Below are 20,917 nucleotides of genomic sequence, written 5' to 3'. Positions count from 1 at the left end.
CTTCCTATTTCTGCCCTATTGTACATTATTAGGGAAAGTGGATAAGTTGCTCTTTGAGAAGAGCTATTAGGATTGCCTGTTACTCTCTCATATACACATCCAGTTGGGCTGTCATATTGAGCAGGGGACCCCCAAGTAAGCCTGCCTCTATGGGGTGTACAGCTCCAGAAAAAAAACTGAGAGTACATACACACACACACACAAGCAGGAACAGACAATGAGGCCAGTGGCAACACCAGTGCTGGTGTGTGTGATGGCTCAGGAGAGGAGGGAGAGTTATTAGCTTAGCCCTGAACCACCTACTTAATATAGGGGCCGGCGGTGATCGCTAACAGAGCCTGGCAGAGGTGACAGCTTTTGGCCCTGCTTGAGGAAATCCAATTGAAAAGCAGCCAAGAGGAACAACAAGCCCGAAACAGATGTTGCTTGCTACCACCGGTGCAACTTGGGTACACACAACCCGGCGGCAACAAACCGCGATGGCAAAACTGACACACAAACCTACACGCAGTGGACTGAGAGTGGAGCGCACACACAGTTAAGTTAAAGCCGCACGAAAGTAACATATAAAAAGGGGGGAAAAAGGCAGTAGAGAAAAGCCACATATTGTATACACAATGCTGCTGTTACATATTTAATGGTGATATTTATGCTAATGACATATTTATTTATCTATTTTCTATCAATAATCCTGAACTGTGTAATTGTGGCACACTATTACACAACACAGTATGTTTTACCAATTTAACACCATATTACTATGGTCAATAGCATAGTATATTTAAACTAAAAAAACAACAACAACAACACACATGCACACTGGGCATTCCCCTCCAGTTTAAACATGATTTAGGGATCCATAAATCTATTGATCCAAGGTTAGATTTTTTTTTTATGCTTGACCGCAAAATGCTCTGGTAGCTACACCTATATGAAAAATAAAATTAAGAGCAAAAGCAAAAGAAAAAAAAGAGTTTGTAAGACTGTTAAAAACATCTATATTGAGCACAGGCCAAAACAAAACCTCCTTTATCCCCCGAGAGGAGACCCATCAAACCATCCGTCCATCAATCAATCCCTCCTCTTTTCTTTTTTTAACATCTCTGGTAGAGCATCTCAATGAAAACACAACATGGAGGCCCTCGAATCATTACAGCCTCTTGCTCCAATATTAATTGAGTCTGGCAAGACTGACCATGCCTTAGTCATAATAAGGTTCATTTATTTTTTTTCTATCACTGCTACTGCAAAAGGGTAAAAAAGAGAGAGGGAGAGAGAAAGAGACAGAGAGAGAGAGAGAAGGGGGAAAAATGGGCTAAAATCAATTGTGACATATCTTTATTACCAGTCAATGACAAATGACGGCACATTTGCCATTGCTATGGCATTGTGTCAGTGTGTGTCATATTGATTTTACATCAGACAGACAAATGTTATTGATGAAGTGCCCAAGAAACAGATGAAGACTCTATTTTACGTGTTCCTATGTTTAAATAAACCAGAATGATGGAGATTAAAGAAAGGAGGAGCTTGTCTATCGGCTCTTTTCATTTGCTAACACACAATTCCTTTTCTTCATAATTAACTAAATTCTGAGGCATTTCCACAAACTGGGGCCATTGCAAGACCAAAGGGGAGTTGGTAACTACACCCTGAACCTGATCACACTGCACACATGTGGTAATGCAATGGGAGGAGTGGCAAAGAAAGCACGAGAAAGAGAGTGAACTGTAAACAAACTAGCTTTTAAACAAGACAATTTAGGGTTGCGTGTCTTAGGCGCCAAGAAAAACACAGGCATGGAAAACTGATACAAACTTTTAACACATGGGTCAAAGCAGGAGTCTTTGAACTGGTGAGGAAAAGCACGCTGCCAGCGCAGCAAGCTGTTTAATTAAAAATACTTAGGTATCCAACGGGCCTTTCTGGGGGCGCCCTCTTGTCAAACTGTATGTGAGCCCGCTGTCAATCTTTCAAGGTGTTTTCCAATCACACTTTTCCACTGACAGAGAGGAAAAGAGTTTCAGAAGAGAACAAGTCCTGAGAAAGAGCAGCTGGAAACTGGATAGGCTTATAGAATCCATACACATGGATATAGACATACGTACATGCACTTTCATATATAAACGTGCTGTTGTATTGTCTTAAGGTTACTGAGATATATTCAGATATATGGACAGAAATCAAAATATAAGCTTATTCTAAATAAAAAGACAATGGAATTTCCATAGCTGTTTAGAATATCAATATCAGCACAATTGTCGCTTGACACCTAAGACCCAATCTACATCAAATATACTCTATCCTAATCCTTTGAAAATGTTTCCAGCAGTGTCCAGCACACATAACTGAATAATATGAAGGCACCAATGAGCAATTTGCACCCTGAATTAATCAGTGTACACAAATTACATTATTTATGACAACTTGTGCTCTTTGCTTTACACTGCAGTACGAAGCAGACTATCTAGGACAGCCAATAAGTAAACAAACCGAATTAAGGACAACTATTTACAAGGACGGGGACAACTCTAGTGTTTAACATGTGGTGCTGTCAGATGTATTTTTCTTTTCACTTGGCAGTGTAAGGCTCAAGAAAAGCATTGCACATAATAGCAACACACTATCCCTAGCATGGTCGCTCACTGATTTCCCTCTTGCAAGCACTAATTGTGTTCTTTAGCACACACATTTTTTTTCGTACTTTTTTCTATGAGTGTGTATCTAACCTATGGGATGAGTTTTTTTTTTCTCCACAGAGGGTACACTTTGCTTAGGGATATATGCAATGTTTGCCCTTGGTCTATTCCTTTTGTGCTGCTAGACACTTCAGAAAATCAGATGCATACATTCATGGGCATGAAAACAAAATTTAAAACCACCAAAAACATACATGTGAACACACACACACTTTATGGATGTGCAGTAACATTTAAACAGAATGCCTAAAATTGTTCTACTGACAAGTCTGTGTTGCAGTGCCCTTGACTAAAAATGACAAATGGATGCAATATGCAAAGTCTGAACAAGCTGCTTTTTGGATACCAAACAAGGAGGGCAAGAATAGTACCTGCTCCTGGTGCCATTACAGGATGTGTTTGAAGTCCTCTTTCTAACCTAAAGTGAGCCGGGGTTAGTTTAATGGCAAGTGTCATGATCAGGAGGATCATGTGTGTCAAAGAGAAGAAATGGGAGAGTGGAGCAGGAACGATCCTTAACTTATTTTGGGATGTATGGCTGATTTCGTTTTTGTGCTGTATCTTGTGACCTTGTATTTCTTAAGAGACGTAAGTGACAGTATTTGTATATGAAATAATGTGCTTTATGTTTTGGTTAGCATAATATTTTCATAGCTTTGAAGGTGTGCGTCAGAAGGTTTTTATCAAGAGAAAATAGCAAAAAGTACTGGCTACACAATTAAACTGAAATTGTACTTTTTTGCACACTGAGATAGAAAATATAAAAAGGTAACCACAATCAAAATAATTTCATCAACAATAGGAAATAATATTAGCCATAAGCCAAGTCAAGCAACATTACTGAAATTAGCAAAAATGCTGTTACAGTTTAGATTGTATATTTCTGCACCTGTCTGCATAAACCCACTTCTGTGTCTCTTTGTATCCATGTATCTGTCGGTGTGAGCACGCACGTAAGCGTGTGCTACAGCACCAGCACCGCGGCATGGTGTATCCATCATGATAAACCGGCAGACTCGGCAACTGTCACATGCAATCACACTTCACTACGGTTCACAGGACTTCAAAGTGAAAATGAATGGTAGTTCATCGACATGAAGACTTCATGTATCTTCGTTCTTTTGCCTTTTCTATCTCTTATTTTTTGGATGAGACTTGTGTCTTTTCTACGAGTCTTTTGTTGTATGGACTCTGTCTCTGTCACACAGTGGGATACATGACTGTGAGACAGAACAGAAAAAATATTAAGTGCAGAGTTATGGAAAGCAAATAAAAATGGATAATTCTTTGTAAAAGGGTAGTGCAATTAAAGGTTTAGACAAAAAGGTTTTCTATACTGAAGGTTTTTTCCCCAAATATATATAGTTTACCAGTAATATTTTATTTATTTAATCCAATTATCCTACAGAAATCGACCTACATGGGCTTCACAGTGTTTAAAACCACCTTTTTTGACATATTAACATATTTTATAAAACAAGTCGTTACTAAAAGTTGTGCATCAAAATGAATACGCACACTGTGTGTATGTAAAGTATACTTAAAGTTATTTCGATAAATGCTAATGTAAGTTGACCTTTTCTCAACTCTGCACAGAAACGGAGACAAAACATGGAGCTGTAATACCAAGATGCATCTTATGTGAATGAGAAGCTTAAATCATATGTGACAGACTTAAGGCCTCATCAGTCTATCAGTCTTATCAACCGAATAGAAAAAAAATCAAATTTGTAACCACTAAAATGTCAAATGAGATATAATCGTACTGGTGCTGTAGCTGCTCCAGCACTGGCAAGGCATGTCTTTAATCTAGTAATGACTCTAAAATGACAGTGTGCTTTTAAAAACTGTGAAGATCATGCCACAGGTCTCCCTGCCTCTCTCTGTCTCTCTGCGCCCTGCACCAGGCCCTGCTCTCGCTCTCCAAGCTGTTTGATTGGCACATGCTTTCACTTAATGAGGGATAATTACTAAGGAAAACAAGTGGGAGACCACATCTGCTCAGTGTAAAAAGAAGTCCAGGCCTGGCGCAATCTGTCAGACAGAGCTTTCAGGTTGTGTGTGTGTGTGAATATCTTTACCCACCTTCACTGGCCTCCAATACAACACAAACCCCCTCCAGGACCCTCCCTCCTCCCTGTCCCGATGAGAAGCAGATTAATAGGAATCAGCATGTGGCTGTAAACACTCAGTGGGAAGAGAGTATATCTGTGTGTGTTGACATGCATAGGAAATGACCCAGGGTATCTGTCAAAGACTGGCCAGGGGCCACAGCAGGAAGGGCAAGAGGCCAGTGGGGACGGTCAACATCAACATCCCAATCAGTGTCCTGCTGCCAGAGCTGTTGTTCTGCTGCCACTGTTTTGTTTACTTAACACAATACTGTACTGTAATGGTAGTAAAAAAAAACACAGGTAGCCACCCAGTTTCCCAGACACCTTCGCACACTGCCCATAAATCATCGCTGCATGGAATCTACATTGTGCTAAATGGTCTCTTAATGACCTGTCTGTGTTTACAGCTCGCTGTCTGGCGTTAATGATGTAAATCAGGGGCCTGTGCCATTTTTTAAAGGTGACATTTTACTGTATTTTCAAACAGATGTTATTTAAAAAGACAGTGTCAGATATATTAGGGGCAGTATTCACTCACACAGGCACAGACATCTCTTCATTTATGTGGATCAAAACAATACCTTGTTTTTCTTTTAATTTCACAGCCTGTAAATATACTCAAAACTGACAAATAATATAAATTCAAACTGTGTTTGAAGGCTTTTTTGTCACAAAAATCCACTGTTCTAAAAGGACAAAATTAATTTTACTTGCAGTACATTAGTGCATGGCATATTTACACCACCTTTCTCATTGTACAAGTCATGTTACAAGACCTAATAAAGAAGCTAATCAAGAATTTAACCTGCTCATTTGATGAAAATATGAAAACACCTTAGAAAGAAAGGAGTCAAAGCAGTGTTTAATGCCACACATAGAAAACTCATGTAAATTTAAAGTGATATTTGACAGCCTTTTAACCTTCCGACAACCTGCCCCCTCTCTTGACAACTCCCCCAGCACCTCCCATACCACCCACCCACTACAAGAACAACAGGGTTTTGCTTTTTTGCCCTGTGCTGACCCAGTTCTCGCTAATTACCCGCAAAGTATACATCAAAGCTGGGTAAATCTACAGATCTGCTGTGATGTGGCAGAGTAAGGAAAACCAGGACTATCCCTAACACGGTCACCCCCCTGAGCCTTCAGTGATATGGTTGTATGAGTTTTGGTGTCTGTGCGTGCACACAAGTGGTGTCAGCCAATACAAAAGGCAATGCGGTTAACTTATAAATAGAACAGTCATTGTTTCGACATGGGTAATCTTGGTTGTCGGGGTTCTTCCTGACAGTGTGTGGCTGTGTGGGTAAGATGAGGGGGAGGAAGGGACGTGGAGGAGTGAGGTCATGCAGTTGGGAGTCAGCTGATGGGATAACATACTTGCCAACATTGTTATACACACATTACTGTTTGTCAGTAAGGGCATCAAAGCAGGGATGAAAATACAAATTCAAACGCGCACTAAGTAGTGAGTGTGTTTTCTTTCCCTATGTCTCACTCGCTCTCTCCCATACACACACACACAGACACACACACACATACAAGGGTATGGTTAGGCAGGGGCAAAGGGGATGGTTTGCTTTCTTATGACACAGTCTATTACTAAATTGAGTTGGCAGGTAATTCTAAGGCAAATAAATGCCAGCAGGTTTAACACAAGGAGAGGTCTTTGGGGTGGCGGCTAGAGCAATGGCAGGAATTCTCTCGCCCCTTTTGACAGGAAGCCTATTATTCTCACTGCTTTATTTTCCCAGGCCAGGTTTTTAAGACTGATCTCTCCAATGGTGGTTTACCCCCCCTCAAAAAATATAATAATAATAATAATATTAAAAAAAAGGCAGGGTTTCTTTATATGAACATCTGAACTGCTGCAGCTTCTGCTGGGTAGCTTCTTTATTCCCAGACTTAATATTTACATTTTACCAGTTTCCTTTCAGTTAATTTCAAGGTTACTAAAATGACAATTTTTTACAAGAAATGTTCTGTCCAAAAACTTTCTGAATTAAGCCTCTGTGTGTAAGAAATGTAATCCTAAAGCAGGTGAACATTCATAATTATGAAATGTTTAGCAAAGCTCTAATTTTAATGTTTTTTTCAAAAAATAAACAAAATAGACAAAATACAGTAAAAGATGAAAAGAGATAACAGGGGAAAAATAAGTAGAGGTTGAGACAAAACACACTATAAATATACTACTTAAAAAAGCTGTGCTACATCCTCATTATAAGTGCCACATCACACAAGCGTGGTGGGAGTCAGCGCTGACCTTGGTATCCCGTTTGAATATTGTTTTAATGCCGTGCCTGGTAATTGAGGATGCAACGCAAACAGTGGACTCTTTTTCAAAGGGAAACTTATTTTCCCAGGCAGTGGGAATGCAAACAATCATATGGTGTATTTATTTTGTTTGTTTTTCAAACCCACCTCATAATTATACAAGAAGGCAATTAAAATAGGGATTTATAAATAAATCTCTATTTTACCTATGACTACTTTAACTTGAACATTTTCATTTGTTTTGTATTCATTCAAACATTTGATTTTTATACGTCAGTTTACACATATTTTTTTTATAGTTAAAACTGAAATAATAAATAAAAAGGATCTACACCATGCCTGGATATACTGCACTCTGTTGTACTGAATTTCCCAGCACATCCAGTACATTCCACTCCACTGGGAGGGATGGCCGCTGTTTTAAATTGCGTGTGATCTGAGATACAGCCGACAATGAATAAGGACGTCAGGGGAATATGGTTCCTGTTTTCTCAAACACTCTAAAATGAAAAACATTTCCCTCCATAATCTGACCAGTGAGAGGTTTGCCATGTGTGCATGTGTAACTGTATGTTTGCATGTAAAGCAGGCGACAAGGACTGGGTGACAACCAAGGCTCTACTGATCTGAGGTTTAGTAGTATTGGACAGCACATGTAGAATATTGTTTGCTTATTATATCAAAATCTGTTTTTGATCATATTAAATCTTTGTTTTAATGTTACATTGTTTTTGCCTTTCTCATTCATGTCTCTTTTGTATAAACTTCCATGTCTAAATATTTTGCTAATAACGCATGCACTGGATATTATATATTAAACATTACTCGGTCTCTCTAAGCAATAATCACATTAAGACTAAATGATGACAAAGTGTCTTTTTATCCCTGCTTATTTATGGAGAACATTTAAAAAAAAATCTGTTGAGTTTCAGCTACAACAACAGGAAAACGAAGGAGTTAGGGAGAAACCAGGAAAATAAAAAATCTGGCATTGAATGGGCTGGTTATGCAGGTCCAAAATGAGAGGACTGGAGCTGCCTGACTGCGAAACCAAAACCAAATTCTGCTGTTTTTGTTTCTTCTGCCAAATGAGGAATTAAAATAACTTCTACCTTCTGGTACGTAGGGCATTCAGGTTAGCGGTGACAAGCGGTATCGCACACACACATACACATTTACAATACTTTTAAGGGCATAACATTAATGTAATGGCAAGATTACAAACAAAATTGAATGCCTATTATCACTTCTTTTAGGGCTCTTAGAGGACTATTCACTCACAGGTGTATTTTCCTATTTTATAGATTACAGTTTTTTCTGATTGGTGTTACAGTTAAAATAAAAACCAACATTAAAATTTCTTGGTCAAATATTTCTCATGCAATGCCTTCTTGAGATCCATAATGAAATTAGCAGTGTCACAACTGAAATTTTAAGGCAAACGAACCCATGTACAATGTTATTTTAATTTCTTCAACCATTATGGAGATGACTTTCATAAACAACTATGACTCTGATGTAAGACCATTTTTGCATTTACAGGGGCTGTCATATTTGTTGTTGTTATATTTTGGAGCAGCACTTTTATAGTAATTCCTCTTCAATCAAGTTACTATTACAACATGACTTGCAAGTTCAAGTAGGTCATGAGCTTTTATAGCAGGGTGACATAACAAATCCGAAAAAAAATGTATGCATATGTAGCGAAATCTGTTTTAGTGTAGTCAGAGTTGGTTGAGTCACTGAAGAGTAAATAACAAAAGACTGATTAACTCAATATAAGCTGTGATTTCTGGGTGTCAAAGAATAAAACCCCTGTCTCCCTAGTAGCACAAATGTAGTTGCAGAGCCACTGAGAACAATCACTTCTTTTCAAACAATCACTTCAGATGGTGTAAAAGCATTGCTTACTCTCACAACAAATCTCCCATAGGGCAAAAATCAATAAGCAGGGCAACACTCTATTGATCATATCTATATCTTGGATACACTCTGATGTCCAGCACTGAGTGTGTTGATGTGTGTCTGTTGATGTAAGGGGGTAGGCAGGTGTTGATGCATTACTTTGAATGCAAACAATAGTCGTTGGGAAGTCTTTAACATTTTGCCTCAGGTTAAAAAAAAGAATAAGCTGTTTTTTCAGCAATTTTTCTTTGCATCATTTGGCGTCTGATGTGCCTTTATGGATGTCTAATCAGTGCATTACTGCCCAACAAAACAAGTCACACACAATGGAATATACACTAATGCAATGGGCTCAAAGTGAAATGCAATTCTGTGTTTACCTAATGAAAAGGCAGTTTGTGTATTTTAAGAGGTGTGACTTTCTCTTGAAGAGTAAAATAATTACCAATTAATGCATTCTTCATAGACACTAGTTATTTTCAAAGGTCATCTTTAACCCTGCATGAATAGATAATAATAATAATTTTCACTTCTAAAGCTTGACTGAACGCCTGTAATATCTTTAACCAGTCTGTTCATTTTATAAGAAAACCAAAAATGTTGTTGTCATCAGTACCTGTGATATAAATGACCTTAATGTGAACAGCTCAGATAAATTCTCTCATTGATTTCTCTATATTTTCACACTGTAACTGACAAAGGCACAGGGCTGCCCTCCACAGGAAAAAAACCAGCATAACAGACGAAGACGTTCCTGAAAAAATACCTTTCCTGCAAAGTAACCAGAACAAACTAGGAGACTTCATGCACTCCCAATGACTTGCAGAGGACCAACATTTTCTTTCCAACTCCCTAACTTCCTTCACCTCTCTACTTTTGTGTTCCCCCTCTCCTCCTTTCTCTCTCTCTCTCTCTCTCTCTCCACCACCGTCTCTCTCACTGCAGCTCAACGTTATTGATAGTTTAAAGTTATGGGCTAATAATAAGATGGACACTGCATGGCCAGGAGCCTATTATACCCAGGTAATGGATAGTGCAGGGGTTTTGAATGACATTGCCCAGAGATTGGATGACGAAGGGTGGAGCAATTTATGGGCTACCCAAAGAGCCCCCGTTTGCCTTCCCTCTTTCTCACTCATACACACACACACACACACACACACACTGAGCTATTTATCTCTAGCTTGATAAGGAAGTAGATGAGGCATGTCAGTATTTATGGTGAAGATGTTCTAAAAAAAAACTACTGGCACAAAGTAGGCGTTTAGACTAACTCAGGGGAACAGTGTATTTGCTCAAAACTCCACACCCAACTTACTACTGCTGTGAAATCCAAGCTGCTAATCAGCTTGGATTACTTACTGATAAATACAATGCAGTTTGATTTGCTTTTTTTGATGAAAATCCTAAAACTTCAGAAAAAAAATACATAGGTGCTACACAATGGCCTCCAAGAAAAGACAAACAAGCTCAGTGTGTGGTTCAAGTAAAAATCAAAAGCCAGTTTAGTGTAGCAACTGTTAATTTGCCAGGTCGTAGTGAGAAAGCAGCAACAGCACAGATACTTCAGCATGCAGTGTTGTCAGAATAGAGGAGGAAGAAGAGGAGCAAGGAGGGCATGAGGGAGAGCAATGAAAAAGGCTTGTCAACATTATCTGTTTTATTGATTTAACAGTAAAGGCTTGGCGCTTAAGCTTTATGTTGCTTTGGCTGGCCCCATTGAAAATACAACAGCTGCAAATAAAAAACGATTTCCTTAAAAAAAAAAATGGCGTTAAATTTTTTTAGTTTTTTATCTCCTGCCTACCAGCTCAGATTTTGCATGCATCATTGTTAAGGTTTCACACATTTCATCATCTTTATGAGTACCTATTATTGGTGGGACTGTGTTCTAATGCACTCCCCTAAAGGAATCAATGACAGTGAAAGAGCCAAGACTGTTCCACACAATCGTAGTGATCCATTGTAATACATGCTCTAATTAACATATTAAGAGATCATTAGGGAAATCGAAAGTACAGCCATGTTCCAACGAGGCTATGAGACTACAGCTACATGAACAGCCCTGTGAGGCCTAAGCCAATCAAAGCACTGAGCTAAATCCTATCACCAGCATGCTAACATATGAACAATGCTACATCATTTAGGTATAACATTAAAATGGCTTTTAGACAGCTAGTATTTGCTGATCAGCACTCTAGATACAGAAAAAAATTTTACTGCTAGACCGAAGTGTTGGGTCTACCCAGAAATATTATAATGCCGTGTCTGCAACTGCTAGAGCTACAGAGGAAGCCTATTAACACAAAAAACCCTATTAGGGAGCTGTCAAATACCATACAATTCCAGAATGACAAAACAACAGACCAAGAGTCTGCTAGACTATAGACAGACAGCTGAACAGCTGAATGGACAGAGCAGAAACTGACAAACCAATGTATTAAACAGAACAGAAATCCACATTAATACATATTCTGTATTGACACGAAAGCACTGCAGTCATATAATAAGAGCCCAGAAAACCCTTCTGTGTTAATTACTGTTGACATGGAAAAGATATAATTAAATATGTGGGAGAAAAAGAAACTATTTATGGTAACCAAGGGGCCTAACTTAATGATCAGACTGCAGCTTAAACCTCTATTGATTTTCTCGTTAAATATACAGCTCAATTAAAGATACAGCTAATTAAAAGACTACCACAAATTGCAGCAGCAGGATCTAGAGATGCTGAGGATGCCGGGGAAGCTGGGTAAGAATAGTGCATGATTTCATCCATGCTGCACAGCTGTTCTCTTTTCCTATGTGAAAATTACTTTTTCCTGTTTTCGAATGAAGCCATAACAAAATGTGTCATGTTTAAATGACATGTCTGTCTTCAGTGGTATGCTTTATACTGTACTGTCAGTGCCTTTGAAAGTTTTTCAAAGTTTGTAACAAAACGAACTGTTGGGTTTTAGCACTAAAAGCATAAAACCAACATTGATGAACCACAAACAACAATAATGCTGACCTCTGAATGCATAAAGTAGAAAAAATCAAACAAACAATACAAATCCACTTTCCTTGTTAAAGTAAGCGACTGCTTAACAGAAGCCAGACTGAGACACCCCCACCCCTTTCAGCCTCAGCCTTGTCACTGACAAACAAAAAACCTTGACAGTCTGTGTACCCTCACCATGTGAGAAGGGCAGGATTTTCATATATAATAGAAAATCTGTCTTTCTTTAAACTTTTTTAAGGTACTCTTTAAGTTTTAGCTGTGATTTTTTTTTACATTAGTTAACTACATTAATCATACAGGCATTTAATTATGCACATAATTCATATTCTTTTTGTTTTAAGAATTTCACTAAGTGATGCCAACATCTGCGGTGTGTATATGCATGTGTGTCTGTGTGTGTGTGTATACCTGTAGGGAGTTGAGGAGGATGAAGATGTACGCCATGACGATGGAGAAAGGTACCAAAACACCACACAGCCATGTCAGTCCAAGGATAGGCAGCAACACCAGTACTGCCTTCACTGCAGCCCTGCACACACACACACACACACACACAGAAAAAAACACAGACATGCTGTCTTAGAGGAACTTGGAGCGAACCAGTTAAAATTAATTCACCTTCCTTTCTGATCATCTGGGATTCTGAAATGTTAAGCTCTTTTTGGACCAAACTGAGCAGTTCTGGCAGGGTTGCTGTTCCATATACAACACTATTCGGGTAGGAAGGGGTGACAACTTCCCACCTTAAATCCACCTTAATTCTGTTTAGAGTGGAATTAACTTCCCGCTCAGGTAACTGCCAAACCGCAACAGCTGTCTATGTAATCATGTGTGTGTTTCTGTCTGACATGGCATGCAACAAGCCCTAGTTTATTCAGCGGAGGAATGTGTTTGAGTTTCCGTCCCGACTGCCACCCACGGGTGCCAAATGGTTCAAGGCCTGCTTTGAAAACTTTCATACAGCACCTACTGTGTGCCCTGTTGAGGCTGAGGTAGTGAAAAAACATATCCACTGACATGATATTCACAAATTGAATCAAATAGAAGTTTGCTTAGGGAAATCTACTGGATCACACACAGCAGCAGAATTTCCCTCTGATGAGATAAAAAGGGAAGCAGATGACAGCAGCAAAGGCAGTGATGGGACTACATGGACATACATATACAAACAAACTGTGTGTGATCCAACTTTCAAAGCAATATTATAGAAAGTATAAATATTGGCTTGTCCTGCTAATATTGGTTATTCATATTTTATTGGTAATATTATTCTCAAACCATTCTTTGTGTTGTTAGGGATTTAGTCATAACAATTCAAAAAATGATAAATGGAACAGATACATTGTAACTAAATGAATCAATGTTGATAGGAGATGTTTTACCCATATAGGATACAATACCATAAGCCTAAAAAATTTCAAATGTTTTAAGCCTAAACCCATTAAATGAATATCATCAATACAATTAATCAAAATGTCTGATAAAGAGAGATGCAGTTTGCATAGTGACTGTGTTTTTCTGCTGAAAAGGGCCATGGCCCTGGTGGTTTTTTTTTTTTTTTTTTTTTTTTTTTTTCAAAACTAGGACAAACAGTGCCTCCTTGTGGTGACTACCTGATTTGCTCATAGGCTTGCTCCACAGGACTGGCACCCATGGCCAACATAATGGATCTTCTTTTGGCTGTGGAGATTGTGATGACCACCACCCTGGTCAGTACCAAGATATTCACCTGGAAGCAGAAAGGAGGCACATGGAGAAGACAGTCAAAGAAGCAGGAGAAAGAAAGTAAAGAAATGCAGGTTGATTTATTTGTAGTAGAAGCCTGTAAAGAGAACAAAGGAAAGTAGAGTAACAAAACAAAAACAGATATACTATGCAGCAGCTATGAAAAAAGTCTTGCAAAATTAAACATCACACAATTTTGTGTTTTATTGGTAACATTTATTTTTGTATTTGAATGATAGGCACTACAGGAAAACACATAAATGGTGGATGTACCTGATTTGTTGTATTTTAATGATTTCCATTAAATGATAGAATTAGAATTTAAAATACTCACCATGATGATAAAGATGACAGGTCCTGCAAAACCCCAGATAACACCATTCTGGACACTGAGCCAACAGTAGCCATCAGCTGAGTATTTGCCTGAGGCTGATGCAAGTGTGATAGTAACTATCAGCACGGGTAGACCTGGATGCAGTACAGGAAGATGAGGGTAAAGGAAAGGAATAAAAGTAGAAGGAAAGATCAGAAGGGTAACAGAACGGGGAGAAAAAAATATGCGGTTAGTGAAAGTAATGTCACACAAGTAACAAAAAAGTGTTAAAAAACAAAAACAAAAATATGCATAATTACTATAAACATTTTTTTTAAACTGTACAAATGTGGGATTTATCAAAGCATTGTACCCCAGCCGATGAGATAGTAATACTTCATATGTTGGTCCTCACTTAGGTTGACTGCAACCACCTTACTCCAAAGCAGCAAACCCTCAACCAGCATCCAGCAAAAAGCTGCCATGAAGAAGAGATGGAGCAGTGCTGCTACAAGAGTACATGCCACCTTCAAACACACAAAAACACACAGGGCTAATATTTCACATTTTGAGGTGAAGCACCCTGACATGCCATGATGGTAAACAATGCAATAAGCTAAACAAACACATACAGGAAAATTCAAACTCTTCTACAATTTTTCTAAACTTTATTATGTGTTCCAAGAATCATATGCATTTCACTTTTTAATTGCAAAGACAGGAATGCAGTATTTTCTAAAGTGTACACAACACATTTTACATGAATAACAAGGTGACTCGACAAATACTTCCTTCAATGCCAAGAAGAGCTCCAACTTATTCATAATGTCTAAACTAAAGATTATGTTGGAATTCTAATACTTCAGTCAGATCTTAACCACCTTGTTCAGAACTAAAAAATGACCTTTCTAATGGCCAAACAGGGTGTCCACACATATGAAACCATTTGTAAATTTTGCCCACCAGCCCAATTTGACATGACCCTTAGGTCAAAGGACAAGGGGTCAAACCAACTACAGGTCACTGTGCAACCACTGACAGACTAAACCATGTGTTTTTGCTGATGGCCACAACTGTAGTGGTCACTTGTGTCCACTTGTATTTAGATTTCAAATCAATCAATCTCAAGGCAGCTATTAGCAGCAAAGGGTAAAGTACAGACGCATTTGAAAAGTCTTGATTTTGCTAACCAAAGCATAAAGGTCATAGATTCTCTTCAATTTTATTGTGCCTAAACGTTTTTTTTTTTTATTGTAAAAATAAAAGTATTAGGTTCCTCTATGATTTTTAATTTCCACATTTGGTAAAGGTGATGCTATCTTTAAACTTCAAACTGATAGTTTTATATAGTATTTAGTAGTAGTTTTACACAGAGTATGCAAATCCTGCCATCTTTGTGCCCAACATTAAATCATATAAACTGGTAAATAAAAGGTGAGTTGCAAATTGTGGATCTATACCTTGTTGTGAATGGCTGAGCCACTGCAAAGCAGGATCACCTGGGCACAGATCAGTGCGATGAAGAGGTTCTTATGGATTGATGTTCTATCAGATTTGGGGATACTGTAGATACAGAGATAGATAACATCAAGTAAGCAAAAAATACATGCAAATACAAGTAGGTCAACTAGAGGAGAAAACAAGAAAAAAAGACTTAAAAGATAAATACAGTGTGTGAACCCTGATTGAACCATGATGAACCATGACGATATTAGGCTGGCCAGCGTCATGTTATAAGACTGCCTTTTACCGAGAGACACCTGAAGAGAAATTAGCAGCAATACAAATGCTGGTGTTCTATACCTAAGGCTTCTTGGAGTATTGACTAGTGCTAATCCAGTAATTACTGCTATCTACACGCGAGTCGGCTCTGAAGGTTTATGGGCGCATTCTGCAGCCGTTAATTAACATTGCGGTCACTGAGGGATCGCAATCAGCTGGTGAGGAGCTTCCCTGGTAATTTATGACCTCCTACAAACAGAGAGCATAGCCATGTGTTTCACATGCACTGAAGTATAATGTACATAATTAAATTCACACACACAGACAGAGCAGAGGACATTTAAAGGGGTCTTAAGCGATGATGCAGGCATGACATGAGCCTAATAAGCAGAACTCAGAAAGCAGAAATAGCAGCATAAGGCTTGTTAGTTCATTTTCTTGTCTTTTTTATTTATTTTGAGTTAAAAATCTGAAATGAAAGCATATTAATGTCATTTAAAACAGCTTTTTGTCATCACTACTCTGCACAGACAACAACATGATTTGTGGATTGGTTAAGCCAAAAAACAAGCTGTGGTTGACACAGCTGACAAAGAACATTTTAGTAAGCAACAGAACCAGGGAACTGCTCACCAACACAGAGAACGCTGAGGCCTAATTGTGCTTATTGGCTAAAACTAGCAGAAAACAAGCAGCTGTGTTTTGACATTATAGAAAAGAAGGGCAGGAAAATCAGCTACTCACTCCAGCACAGTGAACAGCATCAAGGTCACTACCAGTGCACACAGAGATGCTCCAGAGCCAATGAATGTCAGTTTGGTCAAAATAAGCTCTTCCTCAGGACTCCACTGGGAGAGAGGAGAGAGGGAAGGTGTGTGAGGGAAAGACAGTGGCACAGTGGTTAACAAGCAACATTCATATTACAAAAAAAATACAGGTTTGATCCACTTCTTCCTCTTAGATACAGTGATACATCTGCCGGGTAAATGCCTAAAATATAATACTTCAGAAACAGAAATCAAAGATTTGCTGATGGCATCATTTATATTCTTTGGGTGTACAAAAAAAAAATAATAATAGTATTGGTCATCCTTGGGTCAAGAAACACACTGGGAGTGCCCCCCACTGGGTGACGTAGTGTACTGCAAATGCTATTTCCCAATCCTATCTAACATTGTATTGTGTTGTAATAGATTTAGCTTAAAATTATCAATTTAGCTAGTCACTAAATTACTACAAAACTAAATTAATTTTAAAATACTCACACCACGTATACCTTGACACAGCATATAATCCCCCCCCCCCTTCATTGTAATTTAAGTACGGTAACTACATTACAAAAATCTCTACTTACCTTGGACTCTAGGTAATTCATCAGCACTGCAAAGTTGGTAGTGTGATTACAAAGACAGGAGGTGACACTAGAGCCAATAAAGATCACCCTACAGCCCTTGCTGGACCAGCTACTGGTATGAGAATTGCTAAACAGAAGACAAACGCAGATTCATGCTACAGGACATAAGCATTTCATTATGAATATCAAGACTGCCTACAAATTAATTATATTTGGAGTAATTTGAAGAGTGTCATATCTTTCTCATAAATTCACACAATGAATCATAATTAATTTATCAATGGATGTGACAGTGCTGTTAGTAAAACTCACTCGAGGCTGAAATTCCAAAAGGCACAAACAGGAATAACTCTCTGTGAATACGCCACCTAGAAACAAAAAATATATATATCTGTTTTTCTTCTAAACGATGAGCCAAAACGTGATGACAACCACCTGTCTGAAAAGCTGTTAGCCTTTACATGCACACATCTTAATGGGATTAAAAAACAAAAACATGTTCCAAAACTAATATTTTGTGAACATTACAGTTCCAAATTAACATTCTTTCACCTCCTAAAAATGATTTTTATCACCGGACTGTCAACAGGAGCGGCCTCAGAGTGTAAGGAATGTGTCCCACCCTGATTTAACGAGTCTTTAATTTATTTATTTACTGTACCACTTGTGATGAAGAGAGAGTGTACTGGACAGCCACTGGAATCGTTTGGGCCTTGGAGCTGTCACGGACAGTGGCTGATATGACAGCAGAAGCTAGGTGACCTGGGAGGATTCTGCAAAAACAGACAATAATTACCACTTTGACCTGTCTTACCAACATTATAAACACACCCAATTCAGATGCTTTGGACAGTCTGTTTCTGTGGATTAACAGAACATTTAAACAGGACAGAGAACCTTTTCACTTTCTCTTGGTTTGCAGGTTCCTTTGCTCCAGACACAATCTCACTCAGGTGGCTGTAGTGGGTGTGAATAAACATGACCTCCTTATATCCTGATGAAAGAAAGTGAAGAAGCAGAGCTGCTTTAATTTAATTTAATCATTTTGCTCAAGCAAATCGTTTTGGTGAGACATCCTCCATTTTCATTAGGTAGTATGTCTGTATGACATTTGTACACCTCAGTATTTGAGTGTGTGGCTCCTTCTAAGTATGGGTAATCTCTATGACAAATGCATTTTCAAGTGTGTGTGCTACCTACCTAGTGCATGTATCCTTCGGAGCTCAGTGTCAGGGATAAGCAACTCATCAAGACTACTGTGGCTGGACTTATGTAATCTGACTGCGGATGGCTTGAAGACTTGATTACAGCTCTCTTGAGACAGTTTGTGTAACTTCATGAACACATCTGGCAATGAAACACATCAATGAGAACAACATGTAACATTGTGTGGCCCTGTGGTACACTGGTAACACGGTATAATTATGTAGATAAAAAACTGGAAATGAATGAAGTCAAATATAAATAAGAATAAAGTATCAAGCATAAAGTCACATGTGATGTACACTGAGATGGTTTTACACTATTACCTATGTTCTTGGTAGAAAGAGTAAAGCCTTTTCCTTCGACTGACAGCAAATCTGCAAGAGCTTTAGTGAGAGTATCAATGCTCTCGACAATAGTAAATGGTCCAACGTTGACCTGCAAAAACAGTACAAGACCAAAAAATGAAACAAAGAGTGATGGGGGTGAAGGAACAACTAAGCCAATAGTAACTGGGTAGCTGGGTAGTAAACGAAACAAATTTAAAAAAAAAAAAAAGAAACAGATAAAATAGGTCGCTCTTTTACCCCATCCTTTGTCAGACCCATCCACTGTGTAGCCATGTGTGGCTCCAACATCAAACTTGCAGCATTCACATAGTTGGTGGCAATGGACATAACCTGTTCTGCATAATTTCCTGCTGCAGAATGGCCTGCTTGTGAAATCATATCAGTCATCTTGGAGAAGTAGAGAACATCAGTGGAGGTTAGGAGGTGAGGGTCACTGGGTTCCACTGCTTCTAACACAGCCTGTATCAGGTACTCCAGAAAGATCAGGTCTCTGTGCAAGGAGGTGTTGCCACTCAGCTCCTTCATCACCTAAGGAAAGTAATAAATCAAGATTTAACTTTTTTTATCCCATCAGTTTGAACTGTTTTTAATCCAGCGCTTGAGCTGCATCAAAACATGGCTATTAGTGAATTTTTATTATTAGATTACTAGACTCTATTTTATTATACTGCACCACTAAAGTAAGGCTGTGCTACATATAGGTAAACTGTCCAACTTACAGGATCCTTGTTCAGCCTGCTAAAGAATGGTGTGTCTGGTAAACTGAAAATATCCAGCCCTTCTGCAAAGACAAAGAAAATATAATGTAATCTTCTATAGCAGGAACACCAACATGGATTGACACTGCTGTTGTTACTACACTGAAATAGTATTGGCAACAAATAAAAATGTCATTTGGTAGTAGGACAAGATCACATTACAATAACATTAAAATGAAATGCAGTATTATGGGTACCTTTCTTAAACTGGCAGACAGCCCCTCGGAGCGAGCTGCACATTGCAACACCCTGGCTCTCCATAACAGGGTCAAATATGTCACAATTTTCAGCAGACACAGGACTGTGGATCCACTCAAAGGAGATGGTTTGATTCTCCAAAGAATTCCCACTCAGCAGAGAATGCAACAATAAGTCTGATAATATAGTGAAGGAAAGTTTGAAGGTTATTTATAATGTTAAATTACAGAAAAATCAAGAATCACAACATGAACGTCGGTTTTTAAATGGCTACACTTGGCAAAATGTGTGCTAGTGCTGTAGCAGGAGTAGTGTGACCCATTTACTGTATGTCTGGGAAGGCTTGATGAAGAAAGGAAAGGGAAAATTTAGGACTGATGCCAGGCACTGCCAAGGTCCTGTGACTAAAAGATTGAAGGCAACAGCCACACTTTGAACAGCTACAGTGCAAAACCCTGGCTGAAAGTTAATCTTTAAAAAACTGGCAAATAAATTTGGATACTGTAAGTGAAAATCATTTAAGGAATGTGTTCTATCCATTCTGCCTGTTAAGTTCCAGAAGGGGGAGCAAGGCTTTTGGCCTTTCATTGCTCTATGGGGACCATGATGTCAGAAAAGGGGAGAGAGAGTGTGTTTGGAAGGGTGGGACTCATGAGTGATGTGAGTCACAAAACATTTACAAGAAACATTAGGAGCCTCACTACTTGCCAATTACAACTTGGTCATCATCTTCCCTATTACTCAAAAGCGAAATAGCAAAAAAAAGACAGATTTTTCTTCAACCTTGCAGTGATTGATGCAGGAAAGGAGTATGTGTTTATTGTGCGATGGTTTGCCAAAGCACACCCTCCATTACAGGGCTATCTTAATCAAGCACTGTTGCAGAGTCTGCCTGTACTACTTTTTTTCCTACAATGTACAGCTGTGCATTACGCAATACTTCAGATGGTGCAGACTATCATGCTGCTTTCTATTAAAACCAGCATTGCATCAAACCTCAAGACTTAACCGTTTCATCACAAAGCATTTTCAGTGAAACTGATTGTCAAAGCTGTGTATTACATTGTGATTGGGTCATTGTGGGTGTGGAGTATGTAGGGACAGAGAGAGAGAGAGAGCAAAGTTGGGACCAGTCATATCTGCAATGTATTGCATTTGTTTCACACTGTCTAAGTGCCAGATGGGTGGAGTTTACTACATCAGGCCAGCTCACATCTTGGCAAGTGACTGAAAAGTGTGCAGTCAAAAATGACTTTCAAATGGTCTCTGTGTGATTGTTTTTCTGCATAGCAACC

The 20,917-nt window shown here is 38.7% G+C and overlaps 1 protein-coding gene across 1 annotated transcript in view; it reads right to left on the bottom strand.

The window, feature by feature from the left end:
• LOC114434292 (adhesion G-protein coupled receptor D2) overlaps nucleotides 1–20,917 on the bottom strand; it is a 68,512-nt gene that overhangs the window by 44,590 nt on the left and 3,005 nt on the right. Inside the window, exons 5-19 of the mRNA XM_028403382.1 lie at nucleotides 19,622–19,798; nucleotides 19,386–19,447; nucleotides 18,904–19,194; nucleotides 18,643–18,754; nucleotides 18,314–18,460; nucleotides 18,011–18,107; nucleotides 17,775–17,886; nucleotides 17,426–17,481; nucleotides 17,114–17,240; nucleotides 16,504–16,607; nucleotides 15,498–15,600; nucleotides 14,411–14,564; nucleotides 14,059–14,192; nucleotides 13,613–13,728; nucleotides 12,408–12,528 (exon numbers count right to left, since the gene is read on the bottom strand). Coding sequence (XP_028259183.1) covers nucleotides 12,408–12,528; nucleotides 13,613–13,728; nucleotides 14,059–14,192; nucleotides 14,411–14,564; nucleotides 15,498–15,600; nucleotides 16,504–16,607; nucleotides 17,114–17,240; nucleotides 17,426–17,481; nucleotides 17,775–17,886; nucleotides 18,011–18,107; nucleotides 18,314–18,460; nucleotides 18,643–18,754; nucleotides 18,904–19,194; nucleotides 19,386–19,447; nucleotides 19,622–19,798 — 1,913 coding nt within the window. The remainder of the gene's footprint in view (nucleotides 1–12,407; nucleotides 12,529–13,612; nucleotides 13,729–14,058; nucleotides 14,193–14,410; nucleotides 14,565–15,497; nucleotides 15,601–16,503; nucleotides 16,608–17,113; nucleotides 17,241–17,425; nucleotides 17,482–17,774; nucleotides 17,887–18,010; nucleotides 18,108–18,313; nucleotides 18,461–18,642; nucleotides 18,755–18,903; nucleotides 19,195–19,385; nucleotides 19,448–19,621; nucleotides 19,799–20,917) is intronic.

The sequence above is a fragment of the Parambassis ranga genome, chromosome 4, assembly GCF_900634625.1.
Source record: "Parambassis ranga chromosome 4, fParRan2.1, whole genome shotgun sequence".
NCBI lineage: Eukaryota > Metazoa > Chordata > Actinopteri > Ambassidae > Parambassis > Parambassis ranga.
Note: the sequence above shows the minus strand (reverse complement) of the source record. Positions and strands in the feature narration are given on the sequence as shown.